Source organism: Corapipo altera, unplaced genomic scaffold (genome assembly GCF_003945725.1).
Source record: "Corapipo altera isolate COAL_440 unplaced genomic scaffold, ASM394572v1 70, whole genome shotgun sequence".
NCBI classification, from domain to species: domain Eukaryota; kingdom Metazoa; phylum Chordata; class Aves; order Passeriformes; family Pipridae; genus Corapipo; species Corapipo altera.
In genome coordinates, this window is record NW_020884911.1 from 30,781 (window position 1) to 50,935 (window position 20,155).

General features: G+C 43.2%; 1 protein-coding gene across 6 annotated transcripts in view; it reads right to left on the reverse strand.

Annotated features, from left to right (window-relative positions):
• The window catches only part of RIN2 (Ras and Rab interactor 2), a 58,890-nt gene that overhangs the window by 22,964 nt on the left and 15,771 nt on the right, over positions 1–20,155 (reverse strand). For 4 of the 6 annotated variants that reach the window (XM_027653983.1, XM_027653981.1, XM_027653985.1 and 1 more), the window contains exons 2-6: positions 17,203–17,295; positions 9,586–9,680; positions 2,566–2,758; positions 2,082–2,193; positions 224–296 (exon numbers count right to left, since the gene is read on the reverse strand). In XM_027653983.1, coding sequence (XP_027509784.1) covers positions 224–296; positions 2,082–2,193; positions 2,566–2,758; positions 9,586–9,680; positions 17,203–17,259 — 530 coding nt within the window. In that variant the 5' untranslated portion in view covers positions 17,260–17,295. Of the gene's footprint in view, positions 1–223; positions 297–2,081; positions 2,194–2,565; positions 2,759–3,051; positions 3,302–9,585; positions 9,681–17,202; positions 17,296–17,432; positions 17,735–20,155 lie in introns of those variants that run through there. The other 2 variants (XM_027653982.1, XM_027653984.1) reach the window with 2 other exon arrangements.

Genomic DNA, 20,155 nt, shown 5'->3' on the forward strand with positions numbered 1-20,155 from the left:
CACAGCTGGGTGGGTGACACCACAGCAGCCTCCCAATAATCAGTACCAGGTAAGACAGACACTTGCTTCCAAGTCTCACCTCTTATTTCTTCCATTACCTTCTAAGACTACCCAGGGATATCTGTAATTGGCAACATAAATATCAAGCTGAACCAAGTCCTTGAGACTGTCCCTTCTTCAAGAAAGTCCAGCAGACATAACTGAGAACATAACACCACCTTACCTGCTAATACAGTAGAAAGCAATGAGCCTGAATAAATCAGCAAAACTTATTCCAGACCCCTCCAAGGAAAATGCTGCAAAGAAAGTTACAAGAGAGGAAGAATCACACGTTAATCCAATGTTCCTTAGAAAAGTTAAGTAAAACACATTTCATATTTTTGCACAAAGTTAATAAGTTTTCACCATTAAACTAGCTAAGTTTTCTTTGGTTAAGAAAAAACAACTCCTCCACATGTGCTGTGGAGGAACACATGTCTCTGCTGAAGGCATTTTTAAGGACATACTGATAATCTTTGTGGACAGTTTGCTTTTGTATTCCAAGCATAAGATCTAATTCCTGTGGAACAGATGAAGTGTGACTCCCAGGCTCGGTGGGGAAAGCCAAAAGCCAGGCAGCAGCTTTGGATACCTCAGCTAGACCTCTCAGTGAGCAGCAAACCCAGAATTTGGTCAGTACTCTGTGCTGTAAAGCTGGCTCCTCCACACCAAGGTTCTAGTGCCACTCACTAGAAAGTCAACCAGAGGAAAATTTAAGCCAGGTACCAACCTTTTCTCCAACTTTTACACCAAAATACAGGTCAACCTGGTCATTTATGTGTCCAGAAAAATGGATTTCTTTAAGAGAGGCACTAACAATGCAGACAGTAAGCACAGAGGGGAGCTGGGAGTAGGATCAGAGAAGGAAGGTGTTCAGATCCCCAACTACAGTTAAAACCTCAGCTGTGATGGGTGAGGAAAACTTTCAGTAGATACTTCCCCCTTGTGGAAAAATTTTATTCAGAAATGACAATATATTATTATTTCATTTTCTAGATGGGAGAGAGGGAATTCATTAGTATAACAAGCCTACAGACACAGCCTCAGGTCACACTTAGATCAACTCTTGTTGATAACTTTCTCTTCTCTTTGCTCGCCTCGCTTCTGACTGGAACCAAAACCAGACACACAGAACTGACTTTTTGTTGCTGGGAGCAGGGAAGGGAGAGGTGAAAAAGGAAAAACTCAACTAAAATTCTGACAGTTTACTAAGAGAAGTAGAACCACAGTCCCTCTGTTTCAGGGAAGTTTAACTGAAATTGTTGCCAATTTTCTCCAGTTTTCACTTTCTTGTTAAAATGAAACACTTGTTCCACTTGCAGTTTCTGCACCACATACGCTCACCAGCTGCAGCTTCCTTTTTTCATTCCTAAATCTCAAACATACTTTTCACACCCTCCCTCTAAAGATATGTGGGTATTATTGATTCAAAACCATTTGGAGTGCTAACATTTACTCATTTCCACTAAAAAAAGACATATATAGATGGAATCGAAAAAGAGAAACATTGATCTTGCAACAGAAACAGCTAGATGGATTTTAACCCTTTGAAAACATTACATTAAAAACAAAGCAAGCAAACAACAAAACACAAACAAAAAAGACCACCCCACACCCAAATTTGTAGATATAGAGAGCTCGTGGCAAAGTTGCATCCAAGACCAGTCCCCTGAGTACACGGAACCACCAGCACATTCCAGTGACAGCAGACAGGATTAGAGACTGTGCTCCTACAGAAGGTATGCAAGTCTCTACAGAGGATAACCACCCATAAAAATGAATGAATCCTGGATTCAGCAAGGTATACAATGGAAACATTCCAGTGCCAGCACGGACTGAAGTGTTTCTATGTCTCTCTCCTCGTCCAGGGCATGCCCCAGCCACTCCCAGAGCCACCTCAGACAGCGCTGTGTGCAGCCCAGGACATTGTCTGCATGACTTTGGGTGTCTTCTGCCGTGTGTTCCACCAGTGCAAGTGCTCCTGCATCACACAGGGAAAGGCATGGAACAAACAGCTGAAGGGTGTGTAACTCACAACTTACTGTATGTACTTTCTTTGATGGCAAATTCTCTCAGGTAGGACCCACAGTCGCTGGGCAGACGCAGAGAGATGACTTTCTTCTGCAGTCTCGCAGATTTCCTGACCAGAAATATCTGTTGTGCAGAAGGCAAAAGGACATGGTTTCAGCTTCATCACAGATGCTGTTATAGAGACAGATTATGGACAAAAGGAACCAGAACAACTCCTGAAGTCTGATCTCCGTAAAACATAACGGAGTTTCACTTGGGCATTGCTGTCCCAGGTCCAACACCTGAGTGGAACAGGGCAGAGAACCCTCAGAAAAACCATCCCCTCCTTGTACATCAGAGGCACCACACTGAGTCCACTGTGCTCTGCTCTGAGCTCTCCAGCTGGACACACAACAAATCCCAAGGCTTGTTTTTTAGGGTTTTGTTTAGGGTTTGGATTGATCTTTTTTTTTTTTTCCCCACATTCATCAAAGAAATGGAATTGTAACCTCTTACCCCAGGAGGCTGGGCCTGAAGAATTTCCATGGCTTCAGCATCACTCAGACCCAGCTGCAGCCACACAGGGTGAGTGTGGAGGAGCTTGTCCAATATGCTCAGCTTGTTGGATAGGCTGTCATATCCAGAGTCCCGGGGGCAGCTTTTTACATCATTTTTCTCAGGAGAGACATTATCCATGTCCTTTATTAGACTGTGGAAAAATTTAAAGAAAAATTAGTTAGATATGCTAACCTCCTATGAACAGTCATTCAGTTCAGCAAACTGAATTATTGCAGATCTGATGGCACTGCTGGCACTCTAGACTGGTATTCCTCCTACTCAGAGTTCTTATATTTAGATACACAAAAGTTCTCTTTATAGGTTATCAATTCCAAGCCAACTTTAAGATAAGCCTTAGCATTCTTCTGTGAGGTTGCAGAAATTCAGCAATCACTTCAGATACAGTTGCATGTGCATATGTGATTGCCTGAACATTGCACTCCCCTTCTTTGCTGTGCTAACATTTGGAAAAACTTCCCTTCGAGGGCATTCATGTGAGTCAGATACTTTTATTCCCACATGGATTGCAAATGCTGCAACCTACAGAAATCTTCCTCTCTCCTGCCTGCCAGAAAAATCTGTTCAATCCACTGACAGTGGAGGAACCCACTACCTGTTGGTCACTGCACCAGACACAAGCACTTAGTCCAATTGTTTGGAGGGATTATTTCCCCAACAGAAGCCCACAAACCAGCAGCACTTCATCTTATCCCCAGACCACTGTCTCTGCTCCAGCAGCTCTCCACAGCTGCATATCCATCTTGATCCCCTCTGCTAAAGAGTGGTCAGAGACCACAGTCAGGAGAAAAGAGAGAGAGAGGGGGAAGAGGCAAGAAAGAGATGAGCAAGACAAGAAGGAGACAAGAAAAATGTTAAATCCCCCAAATAACCCTCTCTAAGGTACAGCTTCATCAGGAAATCCTTGTAAGTGGCAGTTACTTTTTACAGTCTTCATGCTAAAATGTTTAAATATTTACATTTTGCCATTTTGCCATGAAAGGTCCTTACCTCACATTTTAGAAATACACTTCCCAGGACCAGAAACAAGTAAGGAAGTTTATTTATGCTCCTAATTCCTTTGGCTCCGGATTGACCCCATAAGAAATAAAGGCTAAGCTAAGTGTGAACGTGGCAAAGTAATATAAGGTTAAAATTTATTTGCAGCAGGGCATCTAAAGTTACTGCTACATTCAGTAATGAAGTACATTTCTTCAAGGCTACAGATACTTGTTACTAAAAATCCAAATAAACGGAATACTTTGAGAACTCCTTTTATCGTGCAAAGCTTCATCATCATTCATGTAGCACAGAAATGTAGCACATTCATCTACACCCAATAAAACTGCATGTGTGTTGCTGGTTCAAATTCCTCATTTCTGAGCTGGAAGCACATCCTGAGATTCTCCCAGTGCTGGAAATCACCACAGCACAGTTACCCCCTGAGACAATATTTAGGAATGGCCCCAAACCAGCCTGCAAGCCCGACTGAGATGTCAGGCAGAGGGGCTGTGTGGTCCCTACAGACCTTTCCTGACAGCAGGAGAGGCCCTGCACAGCAGAGGGCAATGCAGCTCCATTTCCCCACTGCAGACTGCTTTTTGCAACTCTTCTGAACCTCGTGCTCTGGACAGGCCCTAAGCACCACTGACAGCATTCACCAGCTGCATTATGCCAGCTGCTGCACCCAGCAAAACTGGGTACAGAGTTCACAAGCACACGAACACTGAATACTTAAAAAGAAACAAACAAAAACCCCACCCAGCCCCAAGAAAACCTCTAAAAACCATACCAAAGAAACCAAACCAAACCAAATTAAACCCTACCAGCTAAACAAGAAAAAACCCCAAACCACCAAACTGCTTCCTTCTAGCTTTGGTCAGCAACTTGCAGCATCTCTGGATAGGGCTAGAAAGGAAAGCAAATGGGGTAGAGAACTTTCACTGTATTGTCAGAGGAGAACGGGCACAATCATTTGACTTTTCATTACCTGGATCAATTACCACCACCAGCCTCTGCCTCCCTTTCTTTTGTCCTCTTTCTGTTTGCTTATTTATGGTGTCCAGATCTGCAAGGCATCTAAAATGCAATGATCTTCCCCAGCCCACAGGAGTCAGAAGTTTTTAGTAACTGCCAGTACGCCTTCGAGGGGCACAAACCACAGAAACACCCTGTGTGCAGAGGGGAAGTGCTGCTCACATCAGTCATGACAGGGCTCTGAAACCTTCCCAGCAGGAATCCTGGGCTGCCCCTTCAACAAGAACCTGGTGTCGTAATGTGTGAATCTCCAGAGAAGGCAGATCATGAACCACAGAAGTGTTTTCACGAGCTGTACCTCCAGTAAATATTGATCAGACACTTTCCACTCACCCTCAGTGCCAGTGAGCTGCTTCACAAACTGAAGGGAGCTGTGGCAAAGTGCACCAACACTGGCTGCACAAGCTTAACTGGATAGAAATGATTTCCATTCCTTGGTCAGGAGGTGAAAACTAAACATGCTGCAGAGGGAATATGTCCAAGAGGGAAAAGTTTTTTGCCTGCTGAAGAAAGCTACAGCACACGCAAAAGAAGATGCCAGCTGGTATAACCTAGAATGCCTGGCATTGCTTGCTACCACAGAACCACCTAAAGCTGGCTAGGGTTTTCACAGATATGTAGGGCCACAGTGTTCCCCTTTGGTATGACTGGCTCAGTGTTCTCACAACCCCCCTAAACCATTATAAATAAGAAGACTAATCTGAATAGGGAGCTGTCAGGTTTTTGGAACCCCCAGGTACTTACATGCACAACTCCCCTTCCACATGCCGAGAGCCAAGGAGGAAACTCTCTGACCTAGATACACAGGCACCTCCTTGTTGCAGCTGCTTCTGCCCCCTCAAGAAATAAGCCAAAGATTATGGGTATCTGATCATGAGAAGAATTTCTGCCACTCCTAAACAGTGATGGTTCAAACAACCCTAATGCAACCCAGCCAGATCAGCACTAGTATGTTACTGCAATCTGCAGGGTGGTAAACAGGAACAAGCAACACTTAACAAAAGTTATTTTCTATTCCCAAATAAAAAAGAAGGAGGTAGAGAGAAAGATCAGACCTGATGAACTCTGGAAAGAGCACAGCTCAGAAAAACCACATGTGACAAAACACATACAACCCACGAGCAGCCACTTCCCCAGGTCCAGGAGCAAGCGCAGTCAAAAGCCCACTGGTGTGTTTTGACAGCCTATTACAGCAGTCTGGCACTCCTGAGCATCATGTTCCCAGTTTGGGTTTTATTCTTAAATTCTTTTTAATTAATGATCTGGGCATTAGACATACAGTCGAACCCTGACACATGGCAGTTCTTGAAATCTGTCTTGTCTTAGACTGTAAAATTATTTGAGACTGGGATGTGTGTGTAACTACTTTGGAAACAATTGCATGGAAAGAACAACCATTTGAATTCCTCATGAGCCACTGATTAATTCAAGTGTACAGAATAAGAAGTTGCTGTAACCGAAATGCTAGCAAAACATGCTGTATATTATGCAACAACTAAATTCCTCTCCTGCTTTATTTTTGGTTTGGGGGAAGGTTGGTTGGTTGGTTTGTGCCATTTGTTTGGGGTTTTTATTACAGAGGCTCCTGGTAAAAGACAATCTGACTAGGTCACACTAAACTCAAAATCGAAACACAAATCACGGATGGTCTGCTTTGATGCAGGGGTGCTACACTGGTTCCTCTTCAGTGGGAAAGCAGTTTCAACACAACTCACAATGAACTGAAGAAAACACATGATTCACGCAAGTTTCCTTAGACTTGAGAAAACCCACAAGCATGTGGGAAGTAAACAGAGGTAACTGCCAAGATAAACAGTGCTGTGCTGCATCCTGATTAGACTGAGCTCACAGTAAAAAAGACAAGGAACAGGTTGAAGCCTGTAACCAGGATGAACCTTGCTCGTGATGTGAGTCTTGCTCCAGTCCCACCAAAGTTAACCACCCCCCAGTCAACCCAGTTTGACTCCCCACTACTAAAGTGCCTGCATTTGTGTAAATTCTGCAGTCTAACAGGTCTTAATCACACCAGTCTGGCCTACACAGTCATTCCGAGCACCGACTGGGGGGGCCTAAAGCCTCTGCTGAACATCCCCTGCCCTCCTCAGCAGCCAGCCTGTCCTTTCCTCCTGCACCCCGTCACAGCTGAAAGCTGAGGGGAAGAAGGTTGTTGGATACTTGCCTACCTGTCTACAGTAACAGAAGCAACTCACTGTGCAGGACACAGGAGACGACTGTAGTGCAGTAACTGCTGTGGGAAGGACACGGCGTGAGGGCCGGGCAGTGCCAGGCGGGAGGGAGGGAGCAAAGCCCTGCCCTTCTTCTGTCACGGTAACAGAGCAGGAAGGGAATAAGCTGCTGCAGCTGCCACACCACCCAAGCATCCCTGTACCCCTTCACAGACACCAAACACCCCGGGGAGCCGGGAGCTTTCCAGCCTTCCCTCCAGAGGGATGGCAGCGAGGGCTGTCCCCTCACGGACACTCACGAGAACACACACAGGGGTCCCGTGGGCCGGGCCCTCGAGGGAGACCCAGTGCCTCCCAAAACATCACCACACGTGCTCCCGGGCTGCCACTGCACCCAGAAGCTCTTGTAACTCTTTGAAAGGTCACCAGCACAGCATGGGACAGAGACCAGCCCCATCAGTGCCCTTCCCTGACAACTCCAATCCTGTGAGTTACCGAGACAAATGTCTGTGCTGGGAGAAAGTCCTGGCATCCAGCACGGTGGAATATTGAAACACAGCGTGAGCATCCCCCTTCAAACACAGTTTGGCAAGTCTTTGTTGTTGTCTGGTTTTTACATGCTTACAAGCCAAAGTTGTGGAGCCTTGAATCGTTCTCATTATTACTTGGGCCGTACATGCTAAAAGGGGAGATAAGCCCAAAACAGAACTGTGGGGAGGAGTCTAAATCTGAAAGTTGCCACATAACCACAAAAAAACCCCACACCACAACACTGAAGTTGCAGGCACACAATTTCATGCAGTTATTTTTTTGAACCCAGTCGAGAGCCCTCGCAACCACTGCCTTTCTAAAACTGCCCTGTGTGCCTGTGGATACCTGGTAAGGTGAAAAAAACGAGTTGGAAAAAATGTAGCTCGTGTTTCTCTAGATGCAAATCCAAAGGTCATATCAAGAAACCAGCTTCTGAACAGCAGAACACACAATAATGAGAGCAAAATACATTAATTACCAAGTTTTAAATAAAGTTATGACTAAACACAGCCTTGCAAACTGTCTAGTTTAAACAAGAGCTTTGGAAAACCTCGGTTGAAATTACTGTAACCTTGCTCTGTAGCTCTATATAAACACAACTGGGCACAACTAAATTATAAAACTTTGATACAGGTTCTTCCTTACATAGAAACACACAGTGCAGAATTACATAGCCATAGAAAATTTGACATCAGCTCACTTATTCAGATTTCATATTTTACATTTATCATCTCAAAGTGACAGAAATGAATGATTTTTTTTTTTTTTGGTGGCTATTATTTCAGTATGAAATTGACTTCAGTTACACAGTCCTGGAAATCGCATTATTCACTTTTTTATGTTAGCTTTACTAACATATTTTTATTATTTTGCACTCAAGATTAACAAATTCAGCTTAAAAATCCATTTAAAAAATCAGTAAAAAAGTTGACTGTTTCCAGCTAAGTGCTTCCACCAAGATTTTACCAGTAGATCTTATTCTTTCATGCATATGGGTGTTCTCAAAGGTACAATAAACCTTTTCTTAAATGAAAATTAGCTGATGATCGCTGAAATTAATTAGCTGAGCCCACCAAAATGAAGAAAGTATCCTTTCTGCCACTGTAAGAGAACTGTACTCTCAAAAGCTTTAAAACTTGAATAACGTGCAACCAGGGCCACAGCCAAGGACTTTAATTAGGTCACCTGTTCTTTACCACTTGGACAACAATGTTTTATGTCAATAATTTACATATACTTTGCAGTAAGTCCTAGCAGATTTCAGCAGAATTCATAGAAAGAAAAAAAAGCTAAAAAACTTGGATGGAGTTCTAAATTACAAACAATTACCCACTTCATTACTCACTGCTAGAAGAACAAAGCCCACCAGCTCCAGAGCTGGCCCAGAGCGTGCAATCAGATAAAACACAACACCTACACTGGTTGCTTTCCTCTTGCAACAAATATTCCAGATAAGGAGACATTTTTGTACTTTCGTTAAAACAATTATTAAAATATTGATTATCCTCCAGGTGCCAATTCAACAGATATTACCAGTCAAGCACATCAGGCACAGCAAATCCAAGATGCTGAGGTCCCACTCTGCCCACTTAAAGGTACGAGTGTGCCATTACAAATGTTCACAGTCCACATCTACGTGGTATGATCAGTTTGAAAAAGCCAGAAATGTTATCTGCACTGTAACATGTATCTCAAATCATCGTAAGGAAATGCCCCACCTACTTTATTTTTTTTACGTGCAAGTTACTCATACATAAATTAAACACATATCCCACATAAGTATTAGCTCATAACAGTCAATATTTTACTTTCTAACCCAGGAACATAAGTAAATCATATATTACAGTGTGTTGAATCTTCACAGAGCCACCTGAAGCTGTGCACATTTTGTCTTTACAGCGGGAAAGCAAAGCTCTGCCACAGACAATGGGAATGATGTGAGAAGTTTCCTGCTTCGGACATTCATCCCTATCCAAGGTTTAACAAGGAAGCAGAAGCGAAGCTCAGTTGCTATTAGAAGATATTAAGGTAAATACACAGTAAACTGAATCTCTGGGCACTCCTGCACAAAGGCAAATTCCCTGGATCAAGAGCAAGATTACCCACAGCCCCTGTGCTGCTAGGAAGAACAGTGGAAGGTCATAAGCCACCCAAGAAGACAGTGCAAATGAAAACATTCCTGTCACAGCAGAGCTCCAGGAACCATGAAAATAAACATTTTAATCACCTTCGCAAATCAGCAGATTCATCTTCCAGTGTGAGATCTGTCTGTACCATCTCCTGTTTCAGTTCTCCGATTTCTGAGGCAATTGTGTCAATGAGCTGGAAAGGGACAAAAATAGGATGACATCAAGTGAGTGGAAGAGGCGTGGAAAAGAAGCCCGGGCAAGTTTAGTCACCAGAGATTACAAACTGGGTTGGTTTTTTTTTTTTTTTGCAAAATCGCATCCTATTTGGACTTCCCCTTGCAAAGGAAAAAGTAAGGGCTGGGGCCACTTATAATGGTTCTCAGAGGAAGAATAATTCCTGTTCTGTGCCAGTACAACACCTTCCAGGTTGGCTAGCCTTTGTATTTAAAGGTATTCAATTTGCAGCCTCTACATATTATACAACAGCTTACAGAACTAAATTATTCAACTACTTGTAGCATTTACTTTCTCAAATAAAAAGAAAAAATATATTTAGAACAGTGCCATCTGCAAGAGTTCGACTGCAGAAGGGGCACTAAGCCAGCGTGATGATACCGTGGAGGATGAAAAGCAATGAAGCAAGAAAGGAATGAGGAGCTGCTTTTCACGTTGGGTTTCGGATTCCACTTGAACAGAACAATTCAGTTAAAAGGAACTGCCTTGTAACACTCCAGCTCAGGTGGAACACCATCCTAATTCTGGGCATGAGGGCAAAAACTCATTTTAATCTGGGCAAGGTTAGCACGAGGGCTGCATCCTGAGAAAGGAACAATTTGCTAGCCAGAGTTCTGGGGAACATTTTGCTGAGCAGAAACCAGCTACAAAGTTTGCAAGCCGTGCTGTCTTGAACACTCTTTGCAGCCAATGCATCAAGTTTGCTGGTCTTGCTGCACCAGGACAGTACATAAACCCTGGCAGTGTCCCCTCCCTCCTGCCTGAGAGAAGCTGATGAGAAGGTTTGCAGCGATGCAGTGATCTCTGCCACCGTCCCTGAACCACAGAGCAAACAAAAACACTGGTACTGGGGCAGAACCAGCTTCCCAGTCCAAGTCAGAACAGTCTTCACAGTCACTCACAAGACATGACCCCGAGTCCCGCTCAGGGCAGGCAGCTCAGCACAGCAGCGTTTCCAAACAATTGTGGGCATCATTTCCCTATGCTGTTCTACTGGAAGGAATTCACTCTCTCCTTTGCTGTGCAGCATTATTCCAATCAATTTAAAAGAAGTTTTAGTCTCTGCTTACAACTGGCCAACCTTAAGTGAGAGTGCATTACCATGATCCACACCGTTTCTGTCAGAGCTCCCAGACATCCTGTACCACTGGCATTGCAAAGACCTTCCCCCTGCTGACTCTTACACAGCCCTGAGTGTAAGCCAGGGCTTACTGCAGCCAGATGTGAGCAATGCCTTCCTGAGCATGGGAGAGAGAAGAACCCAACCATCCTGCCAGAGCCAGCACACCCCAAGAACCTATTAGGCCTAAATCTCTGATGAGTAACCCATTACAGCCTCTAGGTACAACAATCACTCAAACTACTTCAGTAGCTGTACCTTCTGAATGTACTTTCTTAGAGCTACTTTTAAATAACTAATGGCGTTCTAAAATACTGACACAACGGATTTCTGGTTATTTGTATGAAAACATACAAAATGTGAGTCAAAAAACGCTAATAAATACACACTCAGAAAGAAATACACAATTTGTCAATTTAAATAAAGAATGTGACAAGTATTTGGAAAAAATAAGAGCACATCCTTTGTGAAAAAAAATCCATTCCAGGTTCCATTACAGCCTATCAGTTACTTATATTAGGATTTCCTATCCCTGGATTAAAATCACATTTCATAACTGATGGCAGAACACAAAGGAAAAGGGCTTTATTAATTAAAAGAAGTTGTTCCAATGTCAAAACACAAGCAAAAACTATTCAGTCTCAGGTACCTGCTAAATTTCCCCAGTGTTCATTCCTTATGAGGTTTGCTAAGTGCAGTGAGACAACCATACCAGCTGTTACTGCTAAATAAGACACTGTTGATGCAATCCTCACTCTGTCTCTACAGCTTTTGGAGCCTTCTTCCCTTTCTGGTTCTGCTGAAACTTTTCATTTCAGAGCTTTAAAATACCTGCTAACTGCTGGAACCACTGAAAGGGATGACTTGCTCTGTCGCCATCTGGCTGTTAACTCACTTAACTGAGTTAATGGGCTTTGATCAGAGCTGCAAAAAACCCCAAACCCTCCCAAAAAACACCAACCAACCAAAATAAAAACAAAACATCTCCCTCCCAGAAAACAGAATCTCTGGACACTACAGCAAAGAACTCAAATCCAAACTGTACTAAGGGCAAAGTAATCTGAACACTTTTTAATTTGTATGCCTGCCTTGAAGAGAAATCATCATTCCTGAGGGGAATTTTTCCATGTTCAGCAATTTCACTTTATCTAAAGAGAACACAAATGAAATGGCACAATTCCAGGAGCCTGATGCTCACATTCTATTCCACAGGGCAAATTTCTGGGGTATACTACATATCCTCCAGGACAAGGCAGTCTTTCCTCAGTCTATGAGAAGTCAGTACATCCTGGACAAGGAAACCAGGTAAAGTGTGGTATCAAACCAAACAGAACATGCTCTGCAACCCAACAGTGACTTATCACCTACCACCCTGCATCTCAACTCAAATAAAACATTCATCTTTGGGAATAACCCCCCCTGGTTTGCTCTAAAATAATCCACCAATATTTTCTGCAAATTGCAACTGATTTTCCTTAAATTTTCCTTGTGGTAAAAAAAGTTACTCTCAAATTAAAAAAAAAAAAAAAAGAGAAAAGGTCTTATGGAGTTGAATCATTTGGGTATCCTTGCAGTTGACTGACACATACTGTCACAACAGCACCTGACAGATCATTTTCCATCAAATAACCCAGGGTGCACTCATGATTTTATGACATCCCCTCCGAAGTATTCAGGACCAATGAAAGGTCTGGTGATTATGCAGCACCTGTGATGCACACATGATGAGCACCAGACAAGATGAGTTGTTAATAACAGGTTTCTGCAAAATGCAGGAAGAATCCTGGCTATGGACTGTTATTAGCTTCGACCCTGAGAAAACAAACAAGCAGCAGCAAAGGGCTCTGCCTTTTTAAGTGCAATTGGAATTCCTCAAACAGATTTCTCTATTTGCAAAGAGTGTGATACCTATTTGGCTGGAAATAGTTGGCAAACTCACCCATTTTTTTCAACAGACTGGAAATCAAGGTGGTAAGAGGCAGTTTCCAAAGGAAAATACAACTGAAGTGGACGGATACATTTGCCAGGGGCCACTGTTAATGTAAAATAGCATACACGAACCCAAAGACTTGAAAAGTAATCAGGAGAAATCTGTTGCAGCCTGTTTAGGACTATGAGATAGATACTACCCTGCTACACTACAGAAAGAGGAGGTTTACTTGAAAAGGAATGCGTTTGGAAGTATGACATCCTCTCAGGTGTTTAAAAAAAACCCAACAAAATTAAAATGACACCTTACATAACATGATAAAATAGCCATTTTTGAGTCTAATGATTTTCCTTTGGAATTTCTTTCTGATAAAGCACTGTTCCGTAGGTTAAAAAGAAACTACAATGTAACCACTGTAAACCCAAAGAATAATTATGACTCAGACAGCGTGAACTCACACAGTAGCCCAGCACAGTATTCCCTAAGCAAACTATCCTAAACATTACATTGCCAAATACCACGGACTGTTTACATGCCTGATACCCATGAAAGAAATAATGAAATGCAAACATCTTACACCACAACATTTCCTTTCAGAACGTGCCACACTCTGCATATTGTCAATTGATTCTTGGTTCAGCGAGACTGAGCTCAGCGTTTGGAAGCTGGGGGGGGTAACACTCCTACACCCAGACCACAAACATGGCACTCCAGCAGCCCAGAGCTCTGCCACCACAACCCACAGGCCAGTTTTGGTTGGCATCTTTTAGGATGTCATATAAGCAGCAAAAGCAAGAGCAGGTGTGTTCACCAGAAGCAACACACTGCCCAGGGGCTACAGTCACCTTTGGGAAGCTGCTCTGCCGACACACACAGCCAGACACAGCCAGTGCCTCTCCCAGAGGAACAGCCTAACTATAGGTCTTCTTACTCACTCAACTGATGAAGAGCTTCCTGTTCCCAAGAGGAGGACAGGTGGCTTTGACTTGATGTCTGTCTCAGGACATTTTTAGAAAAAAACTGCACGACAACTGAATTCCTGTTTTTTGTGTCGAAATGCCAATAAGCCTGTACAGGGAACTAACAAAACTGCCAGCTCTGGCAGCCAAGGAGGAGTCAGCCCAGCAGACCACTGCAAAATGTTTCCAAGCCCTGAGATTTAGAACAGCAGAAGAGGAAAAGGTAAGATCAGTGCTTCCAATCTGGTGAGGCAACCCGGGCTGAAGATAGCAAGATCAGACCGGACAAACGAGCCTCGCCGCTCAGCACCCCCCTTCCTGCCAGCAGCTCATTTTTCATTCTTTCTGTAGACCTGCATCCTCTTTGGCACCACATCTTTTCCTTCCTGTTTTGATAAGCAGAACGTAGCAACCCTGACAGAGCACCCTGTGTGAGGAGGTGGCCAAGTGCCAGAGATGAGCCCGACTGGGAACGCCGCTCCCGGACTCGTGCAAACGGCTGAGTACAATCGAGTATTTTGATACACGGCTGCAAATTCTGCTTGTTTTGCACAGTGAGCTGTGAATTCTAAGGGCCATTGACACAGTTCACTGTCTTATTCATCAGCAAGCAACAAAGTTTTACGCTATGCTCGGTTTTGGAACAGAAAAGCTTTATTGGCATAAAACCTCTGAAGCCAGTTCAGTAAAGACTGGAACATCTTCACGAGGAGGATGTTTCAGCAAAGAGGACATTTCTCAGGGACATATACATTCAGTTCCTTGCTCTACTGCACACTCCCTCTGTAACCACTGGCAGGCTGTGCAGTCCCAGAATTACCCAAGACTATCTCCATCTTTGCTTCATTTTAACTTCTTGCTGGCTCTAAGCTTCATCAACTGCGAGGCACAAAGAGTCCACAGAATTTAGCCTGTAAAACTACAGACCTCTGCTCTGTGTGAAACGGGGACAATACTGTGTCCCTGTGTAAAATGGGGACAATACTGTTTTCCTTGTGTACCAACAGTCAGAGGAATGTCCGTGAAAAAACTAAAAGATGGCAAGAAGCTACAGCAATGAGAACTACTTAAGAACCAGAAAAAAACCATAATGTTGGAATTTCCCACTGGTATTTGTCAGTGATTTTTCTGGGAAATGTTGCTGAGAATGGTAAGATACTTTTTTATGGGGATTTAAGTGCCCTGAGAATCTGCATGCCAGCATGGTAAAGGTTTCTTAGGCAACTGCAAAGCAAAAGCACAGCAGGAGAGCCATGTGCAGAAGTACACTACACAGTCTGTGCATGTGAGGAGAGCATTCCAAACTACACATCACCAGGGGTAAAATCCCACAGCAGAATCACTAGTTCTCCTAAACACACAGACAAGGCAAATTAAAATAATGCAAACTGGAAAAAATCTCATGTGCAGGTATTTTGTTTGCTCACCCTTTCAGCTGTAGCAAACACAACAGTTGTCACAATTTGATTTATGTGGGGGAGGTAATTTCACTGCACACACCCCAAGACCCCGGGTGCACTGCACACAGGCTGGGTACACTCACTGCCTGCACTTTCCAAGGTGACACTGTGGGTTCAGAACCACGGCCCAATTGCAGCTTCCCAGGGATGGGGAGAGCTCTGAAAAAGCAGCTTTGAGGCATCTTTTCCCCAGCCAGCCTGTCCTCAGGAAAATTTAGGGCAACCTTAGTTTCTTAATTGACAGTGTTTCTTACAGCCTCAAGAGTCCCATGTCTAGAAATTGCTCGGGCAGACTGCATTCCTAATCATCCTGAGCAACTACAACCACATCCTCAGGAACAAAACAGCTGTTCCAGCATCTATTTTCCACACAAGAATTACACAAGGAGATAGCAAAGGACTGCAGAACATGGACACTTGCTTACAGTCCCATCTGACATGAGGATTCCTTCAGCATACACATAAGTGACAACCTAGAAATATTCCTCAGAACTGAGACAGTTTCTTGCTATGACTTGAAAAATACAGCTTTTCTCCCTAAATGGCTGTGGACTGCCACTAACAAGCTTGATGTCTGTGGTCCTGAGATATGAGATGTAGCTGAAGTGTGTTGCAAAACCTGAGAAGTGGTTCCTGTCCCTGGAATCCCCTGTTAATAGCTGACCACACGAAGCCCTGGGCAAGCCAAAGAGGGAAACACAGTGTCACTGCAGTGCTGGTTGTTCACTCCCTAAAGACTGGTTTAAGCTAAAGACAGCACATAGCACCTGAAACAAACCCTTCAACAGCGCTTGTGTGCCACTGCCACAGTCCTGGTGTGAAGTTGCTGACACCAAAGCTGGTCCTGGCACACTCCTTACAGCTCTCCATGGGCTAAAGGCACCAGCCACCACCTGCTTGGCTCCCCTTTGCCTGTAGCCTGCTGTAAGCATATTTATCACCCACTAGAACACCCATCCCCCAAGCATTAGGGCCAGATTCAGGCAGCAAAAGAAGGGTATTTCTGTCCCACAGGAAGAGAAGGGATGGAAACAGTGATGTGCAGAGATGGCAGCAAGTGTTGCACTCTCACTGGCAGAAGCTGCAGCAAGCAGTGAATATTCCAAGGGATGTGATCACACTAAGTTAATTCAGTGCTCAGAAACATCCACAAAGTTTGACTGCTCCTTAAAGCAAAGCCTTGCCCAGCAAGACAGACACTGTGGCTCTGGCACTTGCCAGGAAGATACAGACTTCTCCTGGTCAGTGGCAGGACACCACAGTTTGACAGGTCAGCATCCTTTCCATACAGAGGCACTGCCTGGACACTCTTTTCCCTGTCCTGCTTTCTAGAAGCACGTGGTGTTCAGAGCTGTACTCACACCATGCACAGGAAGGCTTTGACAACTGTACTTCAGATCAATTAATCCCTTTCACTGAAAGAAAATCTTCCTAGCAGTGTTCTCTACAATTAAACTCAGCAAATCTTCCTTGCAGTGTTCTCTACAATTAAACTCAGCACTGCCTCCAGACCTCCTCCACTACACAAATACAACACTTAATGGGATTCAGTTGTGTTTTGAAAACTGCACTGCTAACTCTCACTGTACCTCAGCTTTTTGGGAGGCCAAGTTTTCCCAACATAGGCAAGGAAATGAAACCAACTTTCAATCCAATAATGGAAATCATAAACCTGTACCACAACTTTAAATGACACAAATCCACCCTATGAAAGCTCTTAACAATTTTATTCCTGTGCATAATAAAGCTTATGTTCTCAGCATTAGTGGCAAAGGAAGCCACGAGCTATTTTACACCAAGTATTCTATTCAGTGTACAGGAAAACAATATACACATGAAATAACTGGGGGGTCAGGAAGCCACAAACACCACCTGTAAAAAGAGATGCCCAAGAAGCACTGCCCATTTTACAGAAAAGCCTTGCTACATATCACAGAGAGCACTGAACATTCTGCAGCACTCATTTCACACTAACCCATGGACTTTAAGTTCTGTATAAATATCCCATTTACCTTAAAGAAACTTCCTCTTTTGTCCAGACAACAGGTTTTCATTGTCAAAGACGACATCTTCCCTGAGAAGACTCCACTGTATGCTTTGAACTCCTAAAAGCAGAGACATTTTTTAATGGTTAGTCCAGCCTGTAGGAAATTCCTCTGCATTTCTAAGCCACAGAAACAGTCACAACAAGCCTCCTGCCAAATCCCTTTCCATCAACAACACTGTGCCATTTATTTCCTACCAGAGTCCTTACGTATCCCTTCACTCTATTATTTTTCCATAAACTGCTTCAAAAAAACAGTGCTACTCAGAGTTCAATGTTTCTCCCTTCTCTTCACAGCTGATCCTGTAGCTGTGAGTAGATTTTAATGTGCTCATTAAAAAAGAATGCTAAAACATAATGATTGCTTTCTTTGTTTGCTTGACCTCAGCCTGCAGTACAAACAGAACAAAATGTTAGATGTCACTACAAGCTGCTCTCAAATATTACAGTATTAATGGGATTTACCGAAGGGGGGGGGAGGGAAACAATTTAAAATCACCCACAAGGGAGAAAACACGGTAGCATTGAAGTAAAAACTGATGAAGAAAAAAAAAGCCCAAGCACCCCCCAAAAATGCTGCTTCAAGTTCCTAAAATGCCACTGAGTCACATCCAAGTGAGGAGATGAAGATGCAGTTAGGAAGAAGCTGCATTTTCCACTCTCAGGTAAATTTAATGAATGGTTTAACACCCAGGAGAATAAAGTAATGCCTCACTAGAACATACTCACAGAAGGAGGAATATCAGCAGGGTGATCTCCAGCTGCAAGTAGAGTAGGACAGCTTCTCTTAAGTCACAACCAGTTCACACCAGTAATTTGTGAACAAACTTCTGAACTACACAGGAATCGGTTCCTTGGCTAAAAAGTCCTTCTAGGATTTTTAAAGGTGAGTTTATAATTGTATGCAAACAGCCTAACTCTCCTCCTTGCCCACACATTTACCAACCACCCAGCAGGCAGTCATGCTGGAAGTTTCAGTCACCTAAATGTTGAATAATGCAAGCACAAAACACTACAGAAAGAACTGACACGGCTCAGCAAGACCAAGGTGGAAGGAGGAGCTTAAATAAAAAAAAGGGTTAAATGAAAAACCCTGGCAAACAAAAGCCCTGGAGAGGGCTGACAGCTAGAAGCAGGAGAAAAGAAACATTTTCTTTTGGTTTTAACATGTAGCAGGAAGCTTTAAATACTTCGCCCTTGTTTCCAGAGGTCATACCATGAGAGCACTAGAAAAGGTTACATTTTTCCACTCAGACTCTGGTCAAAAAGCAGCCGTGCTGGGAAGCTCAGAATCCTGCCTGTTTTCCAGGCAGAGTTTGCAGACATTTAAGGTTGAAAGAAAAATCTTGAATTCTGCATTGTTGTGAAAGCCAAACCAGGAAAGGACAAAAAACAGTGCAGGGAAAAAAAACCCAAAACAAAAAAAATCCAACTTTCTTTGCAAATCAGTGTATTTAAAGGATCCACTCCTGGTACTGTGATCTGTGTTTCTTTACTTAGAAGTGCACCTAAATAACCTGACTGCACCAATCCCATAAGAGACTGATGTTCAGTGAAGTGGGGGAGTTTGCAGGTGCTATTAAATCACTTAATCTGTGTCCTCATTTGCTGCATGCACAGGGGACAGTTGCTCCACTCTGGGGACATCAAACATTTTTAAAGACTTTTGGTATTTGATATCGGTTATTCTACACAATCTGAAGGTTGCCATTTAACAAGTTTTTTAAAATTACAGAAAAAAAAATTGTTTTCTGTCAATGAATTCTGGAAAGGGAAATTTGCACCTGAAAGACTTAAGTTGGAGGGAGACTCAAGAAACCCAAAAAGGAATTAGAATAAAACCTCAATTTTCCAAGTTGATCCTAATCCCAAAACAACACCACCAAATTAAATACCATAGGAAAAACCCCTAGAGACTTCAAAGGAATTACATTAGAGGGTTATAAGCAAGATCATGCAGTTGTTATTCACTCCATTTGCAAACAACAACCCCTTCACAGGAAATCTAATGCTTTTTTTTTTTTTTTTTTTCAGTTTAACCACAAGGATGTCTGCACACAATCCTATTACCAAAATAAGATTATCCTGCCAAGATTTTTACATTCCCCACTCAAACATACAGACAAATCCAAACACACAGTTTGCCCTTCCAGGAGTATATGACTCCAGTCAGAAGAAAGCCTCAAACGTGACCACTTCTTATTTTATTTGTAAGAGGCTCTGGAGCTCTAAACTGTTTCATAACTGCTATTATTGTTACTATTTATGCAATAGTACTGTGATCTGTAGGACCATAACTCCGAGCTCGAGCCCTTGCTCTTCTCAGTCCCACACAGCCAGTGAATCAATCCCCACTGCCCTTGGTGGTTACAGTGTAATTTCAAACTGATTTAGGGGAACCTAAATAACCTTTCCATGTTTGAGCAGGTTTTAGTATTTCTGACTAAATCTAGTGCAGTGGGAAACACTGCTGGGTTTTTTCGTATTTGCTGGGAGGGCTTTTTTTTTGTGCAGCTACTTCTTTTAGGCCACCCAATACACAAAGAGACATTAAGGGTCAATGGTAAAAGGGATGGTCGGGGTACAGCACTCAAAAAGTGGGTGAGTGCTGCACCCTCCTACCTCAGGGCTCACCGGTACCTCCCCATGGTGCCAGAACAACTGCAGAAAAACAAACCCACTGTCAGGAGAGTTCATCTCTCTACACAGCTGTCCACATCTGATGCTTATTCAGATCCAAAACAGGCTGGAAAACCACTGCTCTGGAGTTGTCGTTGTTGAGTTTGGACAGTTTGAGGGAAAAAAAAAATAAATCTCCCTCCTTTGATTGGGATGCCAGGTAGAGAAAGTCAGCAAAGCACGTCATCTTCTGTACATACGGGAGAGGAGCATTTTCTCCTCCCTCTGTGCTCTAGAAGGCA